Genomic DNA, 10,914 nt, shown 5'->3' with positions numbered 1-10,914 from the left:
GAGTTGATCAACCTGGCAAGATGTTGCATTTTGGTACTACCAAGGGTCATGCCCTTCCCTTGGCAGTTCCAACCCAAGGCCCTCATGGTGCCCGTGGCGCCTTGAAGGCTGGCGCCGCTACCTCGAGATACATGTCCATGCTTCCTCCCCCAAGGTCCGAAGACAAAGCCTGCGTAACATCATCGCGATTGGAGCCTAGTTGAAGTTCGCCTTGAACATCTGCCTAACCTCCTTCTTCATTATAGCCATGACAAGCATCCATATCCACATAGTGCTCGCGAGCCAATGGAGGAGGCGAGAAACCTCCATAGCGAGAGCCCTGCGAAACCGGAGAGTGAGATGGCACCGGCGAGTGAAGTGGCCACGGGTCATGACCATATCCAGCTGATGCACTACTGAGAGCAGGAGATGGGCAATTTGAAGAATTGCCATTGATCATATCCAGGTTGAAGCACCAGGTTTATGGTGAGTAACCCCAAGAGCTCTATTTCCAGCTCCAACTGTGGCATGTTCTGGAATATCCCATCCCGAAGGTCGATGTCGAGGCCTACCCCTTGCAGCTGAAAGATTGGATTTGGGGTCTGACCTTGATATGGTGTTGTCCTGCGGTTTTGCTCCAAGGATTCCTGATCCACCGCCATCGCAGGAAGGGCTGCGTGGAGCGGCAGCAGAGGCGACCCATCTTCCTCCCTCAGCCCCCACTCGATCTTGACCTGGTTGGGCTCTGTCAGCAGCTCCTCCCTCTCCATGCCTCGATTCCGCTGGCGCCACCCGCTTTGGCTACGGGGGAAGGAGTTGCTCCAGTGACTCTCCAGGACGCTTGGGCGATAAGTGGATGGAGGCCGGATGGGGAATGTGAGAGAGGGGATTTACTTGTGGGTGCGGATTATAGGTTGTTGCAAGTGAGATACGGGCATTGGGATCCATGGCATAGCGCGTGTTTGCAGAGAGAGCAGTGATACGTCCCAAACGTATCTATAATTTCTTATGTTCCATGCTACTTTTATGATGATACTCACATGTTTTATACACATTATATGTCGTTATTATGCATTTTCCGGCACTAACCTATTGACGAGATGCCGAAGAGCCGATTCTTTGTCATTGCTTTTGGTTTCAGAAATCCTAGTAAGGAAATATTCTCGGAATTGGACGAAATCAACGCCCAGGGGCCTATTTTTACACGAAGCTTCCAGAAGACCGGAGGGGAGACGAAGTGGGGCCACGGGGCGCCGCCACACTAGGGCGGCGCGGCCTAGAGGGGGCCCGCGTGGCCCTGTTGTGTGGGGCCCCCGTGTCGCCTCTTGACCTGCCCTTCCGCCTACTTAAAGCCTCCGTCGCGAAACCCCCAGTACCGAGAGCCACGATACGGAAAACCTTCCAGAGACGCAGCCGCCGCCAATCCCATCTCGGGGGATTCAGGAGATCGCCTCCGGCACCCTGCCGGAGAGGGGAATCATCTCCCGGAGGACTCTTCATCGCCATGATCGCCTCCGGATTCATGTGTGAGTAGTTCACCCCTGGACCATGGGTCCATAGCAGTAGCTAGATGGTCGTCTTCTCCTAATTGTGCTATCATGCTCGATCTTGTGAGCTGCCTATCATGATCAAGATCGTTTCTTTGTAATCCTACATGTTGTGTTTGTTGGGATCCGATGGATATTGAATACTATGTCAAGTTGATTATCAATCTATCATATATGTTGTTTATGTTCTTGCATGCTCTCCGTTGCTAGTAGAGGCTCTGGCCAAGTTGATACTTGTGACTCCAAGAGGGAGTATTTATGCTCGATAGTGGGTTCATGCCTCCATTAAATCTGGGACAGTGACAGAAAGTTCTAAGGTTGTGGATGTGCTGTTGCCACTAGGGATAAAACATTGATGCTTTGTCTAAGGATATTTGTGTTGATTACATTACGCACCATACTTAATGCAATTGTCTATTGCTTGCAACTTAATACCGGAAGGGGTTCGGATGATAACCTGAAAGTGGACTTTTTAGGCATAGATGCATGCTGGATGGCGGTCTATGTACTTTGTCGTAATGCCCTGATTAAATCTCATAGTACTCATCATGATATATGTATGTGCATTGTTACGCCTTCTTTATTTGTCAATTGCCCAACTGTAATTTGTTCACCCAACATGCTATTTATCTTATGGGAGAGACACCGCTAGTGAACTGTGGACCCCGGTCTATTCTTTACATCTGAAATACAATCTACTGCAATACTTGTTCTTTACTGTTCTTTGCAAACAATCATCTTCTACACAATACGGTTAATCCTTGTTCACAACAATACTGCAATACTTGTTCTTTACTGTTCTTTGCAAACAATCATCTTCCACACAATACGGTTAATCCTTGTTCACAGCAAGCCGGTGAGATTGACAACCTCACTGTTACGTTGGGGCAAAGTACTTTGGTTGTGTTGTGCAGGTTCCACGTTGGCGCCGGAATCCCTGGTGTTGCGTCGCACTACATTTCGCCGCCATCAACCTTCAACGTGCTTCTTGGCTCCTCCTGGTTCGATAAACCTTGGTTTCTTTCTGAGGGAAAACTTGCTACTGTCTGCATCACACCTTCCTCTTGGGGTTCCCAACGAACGTGTGTTAATTGCACGCATCAAGCAGGCTGGTTGATTTGCAAGGGGCGTGGAAATTGCAGTAAACCCTCCGCCGGACAGAATGTGTTTGGCCGGTCATGTTGATGAAAGGTATTTGGAGTTGAATACGAAGAGGCAAAAGGACCTGTAGACTTTCCAACTGTTGCATATGCCTGTAGAGTCCCCATATGAGTTCCATCTTGTTGGCTCTGTTGGCCCAAAACTGGCTCATGCTCTGTGTTATGGGCTAAATTTGCCAGTATCTATTCTGCTTCACCTATAGAATATGGCAGTGTATCTATATGTGATCTTTCTCGTGCAGGTGGAATATCCTGGATTACTGCAGCTGGGCCCCCACTTCTAGCATATTCATCCGTGTTCCTTTCGGCTCCACTCTGTTCAGGGTTGCGAGTGACACTGTCATTCCTTTGTAGGTGTCCTTCATACAACAGCTGTTCATTTAATTCACCGTTGTGCCCCTGGTTCCCGCCTTGAATGCTTGCTGGTGGATTAATGGTGCTTTGTCTACCTGCTTCTCCTTCCCTCTGAGCGAGGTTCCTTCATTAAACTGTAAGCTTCTTCTGACCTGAGAATCCCATCCGCAAATTAGCTCACTTGTATTATTTTTCTCCTCTATTGTGCCCCTCCTTCTACTCTGTGTTTTAGAAACCTTGTAAAATCTGGAGATGTGCGGGTTTTGAAAATTACTGAAAACTGGATTGCGTCCTTGACCTTCAGCAACAAAACTTTCAGGAATTTCAGCCGCATCAATAATCCATGGTCCATATCTCTGAAAAGGTACCTCTTGTGCAGACTGTCCAAGACGAATTTTCTCTGTAACAATTTGTTGCCTCAGATAACAATTCCCAACTGTATGAAACATTACTCCACATAATAAACAGATTCTTCCAATCTTTTCATAGTTGATATATGTAATACGAGTTTCTTTTTCAGAATATCTAAGCTTGACACGATCTATGATTGGCGCACAAGTTCTGATCTTTGCAACTCCCCAAATATACTCTGGCCTTGAATCTAGCATCACTTGCCGAAGCTCATGAAATTCAGATTGCACTCCTACGAGATCTAGAATATCTTTCAGAATTTTGAATGATCTATGTTTCTTGGGAATTCCATAAGCTCTAATAGTAACATATATGAATTCAAACTTATAATCTCCTTAACTGATATCTTTTTTGGGACTTTCCATTTCAAAGAGCATAATATCTGATCCTATCGCCCATGGCTGTTTCGTGAAGACAAACATCATGGCTTCAAAGGAAGTGAAATGAGCTTTGAATACATACTGATTTACCTGAGATATTCTATGAAAGTTGTTCCTCCAACCTCTAGTCATCGCTTGCTGAACTGTACTGAGAGATAAGATCTTTGGTGTACCTCCTGAGCATGCCACTTTCATGAATAACACATACTGTTCTTCAGCTTCTTGACTATTCTGCTGCTGATTTTGCTCTGCAATGCTCATAGCTTGCAACTCCACCTCCAAAAGAGGAATTTCGGGCGCCTCTAATACCAAGGGATTGTGGGGCGCATGCACACTTCCTCTAGTTGTAATTGGAGATAATGGCTGTTCTTCCATAATATTTTCTTCTTCTAGATCTGCCCAACTCTGATGCAAATCTGCCAAAATAAATCCTCTGTTATTCGCTCCTTCAAATTGTTCCTGCAGAAAAAACTTTGGTGTGGGAGATGGGGATGGATAGAGATGTGGAGTTCCTGGCGGCGAAGGATCTGGGGATCTAGGTTGTGGTCGCCTAATCGAGAGCGCCCACTGGAAGACTGAGTCAGAAGGATTGGTAGTAATGGGATTTGATGGATTCATAGGAGAAATCGAGGGAAGGGAAGAGATTGGAAGGAAAAGGAAGGTGGGATGAGGTGTCACGGCATTTCGCCTGTCTCCACAAGGGTAGTCTCCGGAAACTCCTGTACATGCTCCGAGATCCACTACCTTGTCGTGTGACGACCACTATCTCTGCTCCTCGCCTCACGTCTCCACCGATCTCGCCTTGTCCCAACGGATATATTTTCTCAATGTCCCAATGGATATTTCTGTGGTGTTGATGTCATTCAATGTAAAAAATTCAATTTTCTGCAGTGATTGCAGTGAAGCCTCATTGTATTGCACATTTTCATGATTTACCAAAATCATAACAATATTGGATATATCCAAATAGGTTTATTAGGTAGCAAAGTCATGGGTCAAGTACACAAACCCCTCCGTATGAGTACCTAACTAAGTTTGTAAGATCATGGTACACCGTCCTCCTTCCATTGTCGCCGAGCAAGGAATGCTTTGCGAAAACAAATGTCCATTGGTTAGTTACACATGGCTTCGGATCCATCTTGCGACATCTCTTTAACAAAACTGAGATTTCTAGGCCGACTCCTTCCTCCTCACGACCATGTTGACGTATCCTATTGTTTCGCCTAGGACACCCAAGTCCTTCTCCTTTCCCTCCTCCTCCTCCTCCATTAGGAATTCTATGTTAATACTTGTTGAGATTGATAGACCTCGGGTCGCTCACATATGGGAAAAAACATGGTAGTGACATTTCATGAATATATTCAATCACTTTTTCATATATCAATCAATTTCAGAAGATTTTACGAATTTTTGATTATTTTTTCTTCATTTAGTTCTAGGAATATTTTATATTGGTTGGCACTTTAATTAAGAAAATTCAATATTTTCAGTGATATTTCTTTGCTATAAAGTTTATAAATATATTGCATAAAATCACACAAATTTTAAATATTTAGACATAATTTAATCAATTCTAGAAATACTCCCCAAATATCACACATTTGATTTTTTTTTTACTTATTTCAGCCATACTTCAATGTGTTTCAGAAATATTTCATATTAGGTGACATATTTCTATACAATAGTTTCATAGATACTCCTTTGTTTCAAACAACTCACAAATATGTTTCTGAATGATTCATACACATATATACCTTTTGTGTCATCATATTTCACTCTTAGTCATTTCCAATCAATTTGAGAAACATCTCATACACATATGTAGCACCAAACATTTTATTGTGAAGTTCGATTGATGAGCTCACAACCTTTTGGTCTCCTGCACATGAACGTTTGTACTGAGGATATATATGTAGAGCCAAGTCGTGGATGGATGGAAGGTTTGAGAATATACTACTCCCTCTCTCACAGTTTATAAGGCACGCGCGTACCCCTAGGTCGCAAATTTGATCAAGTTAGCATTAGTTATATGTCTATTTTCTAATGATATAATTTTTATATTATATAATTTAAATTATATAGGTTAAATTGGTGACCTAGGGGTACGCGCGCGGGGAGTACATGTAGTTGACCAAACAATTAAGTAGCTAGCGATAAGCTAGGTCTTTAGCCGGTGGACACGCAAAGCCCATTTGCTCCTCATATACAACTCCCGCTCACACAAAGCTGCGCGCGTACGTGGCTGCTCAGCTGGCATATAAATCACGTCGCCGCCGGCCGGCACACCGCAGAGCCGTAGACCGGCCAACCATCTCCACGAGCGTTTTGGTACGTACGTACGTAAGCCAGCGCGCTATGGCGGCTGTTCGCGTGGCCGACAGCGCCGCGGCCATGGCTGTGGCCGTGGTGGTGCTGCTGCTGCTGACGGCGTCGGCGGTGGAGTCGGCGGGGAGCAGCAGCACGGTCGTCGCCGGCATGGTGTTCTGCGACCAGTGCAAGGACGGCGCCCGTGGCCTCTTCGACTACCCCCTCTACGGTACGTAAACCACTCTGCAGTGTGCCTGCACGCGTCCATGGCCGCCCACCTAACCAAAGTTACCGGCACCTCCCTCCCATGCAATGTGCATGCATGGCGGACGGCGGATGCGATTGGTCCATGGATGCAGGTGCGCGCGTTGCGATCCAGTGCGGCGGCGGCGATACCCCCATGACGGTGCGGGAGTGCAGCACCAACTGGTTCGGCGGCTTCTCCGTCCGCATGGAGGGCTCCCCGGACATGAACCGCTGCACGGCGCGCGTCGTCCACGCCAGCGGCCACTGCTCCGACTCCGGCGCCGCCGAGCCGCGGGAGCTCACCCTCGCATTCCGCATGCTTGGCCTCGCACTCTACACCGTCCAGCCGCTCCTCTCCCAGCCCGACAAACCCATGGACTTCTGCCCCGCCGTCCCGCACGCACCTCCCGCTCCGGCCGCGGTTGCCGCCAACGCTCCATCATCTTCGCCACCAGCGCCGCCTCTATCGGTGGCAGCGCCGGCCCCAGTGTCGTCGCCTGTGCCGCCTCTGCCCCCGTTCTGGCGCCGCAGGCCTCGGCTCCTGCCTCCCATCTGGCGCCGCCCGCCTACGGTGCCGCAGGAGCGTCCCGCCCTACCGAACCCAGAGCCCCAACCGCTCCCCACGCCGCCACCACCCTCCACGCCACCTCCATCCCAGGGCTCGGCGTGCGCGTACGACAGGTGGGCGGTGCCAGAGCACCGATGCCACTGGAAGGTGGTGACCCCCAACACCACGGTGGCCATGGCGTTCGGCCCGCTGGCGGCGCAGCGGTACGGCCCGGACATGACCCTGCGCGAGGCGCTCGACGGCCGCGGCGACGCCTACCGTACGCTGCTCCGAGAGGCCACGGCGGCGCTGCTCAACGCCTACTACAACACCCCCGGAGGACCCTTCCTGTACCCGACCACCGCCAGCGTCATCGACCACCTCAACGGCGCGCTCCTCAGCTCCGCCCAGCGCGTGCTCATCGAGGGCGCCCGCTTCCGCCGCGCCAACGCCGGCGGCGGCGGGCCTGCCGGACGGACCAAGCTACCGTGCGAGCTTGCGCCATGCGGTACAGCTAACTAGTTGATGATTCATTGGTTCTTCGTGACTACTACTAGCTAGGTGACGCAAGCGATCCACGTGACGTATGCACCACTTAATTTGATGTTACTAATTGCATCTGCATATTTGAGATTATTTTTCTTAATTCGTCATATTTACATTGTATTATACATGTCCTTATTTATCCCATCTATCTATATTACGCATCTCGAAACACTAGCGCGCGGTGAGTGTTGGCGGTAACAAAGGATTCTCACATAGGTCAAGAATCAAAGTGTGGTTGGAAGGTTAGAGGGAAGTGGCATCCTCAACCCACAACAATTTAAATTCTAGATTTGACACTTTGATATCTCATAATGACTTTATATTTTTCAATGAGAGATGATGTTTCCATCAATCATCAAAAAATTCAAACACAAAAATGTACCTGTTGCCAACGAATCATGTTGTAAGTACGAAAAAGTTTCAATCAAAAATACATTGTACTTTGAGCGTAGCAAAAAAAGACAAATTTAGCAAAAAAAAATTGAATCGCTTGATTGGAGCCGTTGGATGGAGAGTGTTCGGTGGATAGGAGATCCAGTTACGACGTGACTGACTGTAGGACAGTCACTGAGTCCCAGTCCGTATGTTCGTATATGTGAGCGCCTATGATTCTATTGTCTCAAAAAAAGGATAGGTCAACCGAGACGGATGATTCCCTTTTCGAACACGCTTGGTCAGGTTGAACACTAATGCTTGATCAGGGCGGCTATTGCGTGAAATTGTATTTTTTCGATAAAAGGGTGTTTTAATACTTAAAAGGTTTAGGTATTACATCCGGTATCTACATAACAAAGATGCACACAGCCGTTTCACAACCATACTACGGATACAAAAGACAGAATGGCTCGATACACGTAATCAACATGAAACTACATCGACTCCAAAGGTGGTGGAAGATCAATCCTGAGATTATGCTGCCACTCAGGTTGGATAATAAAGTCATTCGCATTGTCCTCCAAGTGGGTAGACACCTCCGTAAATATGTTTTGATTCTCCATGCATTGAAGAGTCAACCATGAACGGAACAAAGTGGTGCAATAGTAGATAACTTGCATAAGAGAAGGATTTTTATCGTTAAAAACCTAGTCATTTCTATATAGCCAAAACGATCAGGTAATCGCTTCCACCCTAATATGTAGTTTAAACCTATGATCTACCCCGTTAAACCAAACATACTCGAAGCTCCCATACTCAATCGCAATGACCAAGAGCCGCTCGACACGGCTAGCGCGCAAGGCATGGTTCCGCCCAAGAACACGCGTCAAAAGCACGCAACAAAATTGTGACCGTCGTGCCGTGAGTCCTAGTTAGACTGGACATTCATGGAACATACGAATTGGTGTTCGTGGTTAATTAGGTATAAGCCGAGTTCGATTCCGGTTCGGTCCAACGCACATACCTAGCCTAGAGTCTTTGGATTCAATTCAGGTTTCTTTGCCCAATTCAGAAATCAAGTCAGGACTTTGATCTCCCCGGCTACGTGCTGATATATATGCCATGGGACTTGGATCGTTCCTTATGTTGGTGATATCACACGAACGAACGAACGATGGAGTCAATGGCAGAGGAGATTCTGCGCGAGACACTGCTGAAGCTGCCTACGTGGGACGTCGGCCGCTGCCGCTGCGTCTCCAGGCGATGGCACGGCATCCTGACCGACCCGTCCTTCATCAACCGACACGTCGAGGCAGCCCACATCGTCTCCGGATCCAGCGCCGAGACGTTAGTCGTCACGGAGAACCGTGGCTGCGGCATCGGCCTCGAGATGGTTGTCTTCACTCCTACATTGGGTAATATAAGCCCATCTGCTACATCACTCATCTATCCGACGGCTACTATCCCGTCAGCACCTGCAACGGCTTCCTCCTCCTCACACCCAACTCGTCAGACTGGCCCGTGTTCGTGTGCAATCCAATCACCGGCGAGAAGCTGAAAATCCCGGCGCCACCCGGTATCAGGTACACGTGCCACCGCACGTACGCCATGGGTTTCAGCCAGTCCACCCGCCAGTACAAGCTGTTCCGCTTCTCCTCAGATGACCCTCGTTGTGCTATGACAGAATATACAGCTACTTGGACGTTTACACCTTGGGCGATGACATCGGATCGTGGCGGCGCCATCCACGCAAGTTCCTGAATCGCGTGGTATATCACATCCTCTCGCCGCCGCCCGCCCTCGTGGACGGCAAGTTGTATGTGCTGACGGAACAACCGGGCATGGTGCCGGACATGTTGTTGGTGATCGACGTAGCGAGTGAAGCGCATTTCACATACAGCCTACCTTACAAGTTTAAATGGGGACAGAGGGTCAATATGCACCCATTCGACATGTGTGGGCGGTTATGTGTCGCCGTGTGCTTTCTTTGGCACTCCCATGGCCAGCATCTGCTCCACTTCTGGGTCATGCAGCCACTGGGACTCAAAGACAAAGACGGCGGGGTGTTACATCATGTACATGGAAGTTGGGAGCAGTGCTACACCTTCTACATGCATGGATCACGATGGTAACAAAGAGCCGAGATGCGCCTGGTTCGACACCGGTGACAGGATGCTTTGCTATAGACTAGGCGATTGTCTCTACAAATATGACACCACCAAGGACGATGATCGGAAAACGAATCGGATTGGTGATTCTTCAGATTGGGACCACCAGATCGAGCTGCCGCTGGCCCCGTCGCCCAACTTCCAGTGGTGGAACGTCAACGGTGGTTACCGTCCTAGCCTACTCTCACCTCACCATCTCACGTTTACGAGAAACGATGAAAAACACCAACACTTTCAGCACACCTTGCTACATGCTCTGCGATGCAAACAATCGTCTAAGAAACGGTGCTCTGCGTGCACACTTGTTCGCGATAACCCTCCGGTTTCTGCTGCCAAGAGGCTTCGTGAATAAAGATACAGAGATAGTTACCTGAAAGGCAGAAAACTAGGCGGCCGGGTCTTCACGCTTCTACTACATCAGTAAATCACTGCTATCTTTTTTTTTTTTTTGGAACAAGGCAAAAAGACTTGCCATTTTTATTAGTAAAGTAGAAGTACAGAGTTTGACGTGTTTATTATGGGGAAAACGGTGAAAACCGGATCTTGCTTTCTTGGTGCGTAGTTACCTTTCAGTCATCTTTGGTACCCTGATTGGAATCATAACATCAATTTCGTGTACGTGATATTTACCTTACGGGTACAATTATAGCTCTTTGATTTAAGTGGCATCATGACATTACATGATACACCTTTATTAAAAGGAAGGCTCGAAATGAGGCCGGCTTTGAATTAACGAATCCATCAACCGGCCAGGAGTTACATCAAGTTTTACAACACACACTTACAACACGCGAACCGAGAAACCAACAACAAAAGACAACACAAAAAACACCAACAAGCGCTAGGTTGAGGGAGCCTTGTCTTCTGTTGCACCGAAGAGAGTCCGCCATAATC

The 10,914-nt window shown here is 48.1% G+C and overlaps 2 protein-coding genes across 2 annotated transcripts; both read left to right on the top strand.

Moving 5' to 3' along the window:
- The first annotated feature begins 6,186 nt into the window (after positions 1 to 6,186).
- On the top strand, positions 6,187 to 7,453 carry LOC127310870 (uncharacterized). The gene is made up of 2 exons (XM_051341501.2): positions 6,187 to 6,367; positions 6,498 to 7,453. The coding sequence occupies exons 1-2, from the start codon at positions 6,187 to 6,189 to the stop codon at positions 7,451 to 7,453; spliced, it is 1,137 nt and encodes a 378-aa protein (XP_051197461.1).
- A 1,573-nt stretch (positions 7,454 to 9,026) lies between these two features.
- On the top strand, positions 9,027 to 9,984 carry LOC139832032 (uncharacterized). The gene is made up of 3 exons (XM_071821428.1): positions 9,027 to 9,267; positions 9,366 to 9,435; positions 9,537 to 9,984. The coding sequence occupies exons 1-3, from the start codon at positions 9,027 to 9,029 to the stop codon at positions 9,982 to 9,984; spliced, it is 759 nt and encodes a 252-aa protein (XP_071677529.1).
- The last annotated feature ends 930 nt before the right edge of the window (positions 9,985 to 10,914 follow it).

Source organism: Lolium perenne, chromosome 6 (assembly GCF_019359855.2).
Source record: "Lolium perenne isolate Kyuss_39 chromosome 6, Kyuss_2.0, whole genome shotgun sequence".
Classification (NCBI taxonomy): Eukaryota; Viridiplantae; Streptophyta; class Magnoliopsida; order Poales; family Poaceae; genus Lolium; species Lolium perenne.
Note: the sequence above shows the minus strand (reverse complement) of the source record. Positions and strands in the feature narration are given on the sequence as shown.

Bases quoted from the DNA above. Each gene is read 5' to 3' on its own strand.
- LOC127310870 (XM_051341501.2), top strand. From the start codon at position 6,187: ATGGCGGCTGTTCGCGTGGCCGACAGCGCCGCGGCCATGGCTGTGGCC. The intron at 6,368-6,497 runs GTACGTAAACCA...CCATGGATGCAG, and splicing joins CTTCGACTACCCCCTCTACG to GTGCGCGCGTTGCGATCCAG.
- LOC139832032 (XM_071821428.1), top strand. From the start codon at position 9,027: ATGGAGTCAATGGCAGAGGAGATTCTGCGCGAGACACTGCTGAAGCTG. The intron at 9,268-9,365 runs GTAATATAAGCC...CCAACTCGTCAG, and splicing joins TGTCTTCACTCCTACATTGG to ACTGGCCCGTGTTCGTGTGC. The intron at 9,436-9,536 runs GTACACGTGCCA...GTGCTATGACAG, and splicing joins CCGGCGCCACCCGGTATCAG to AATATACAGCTACTTGGACG.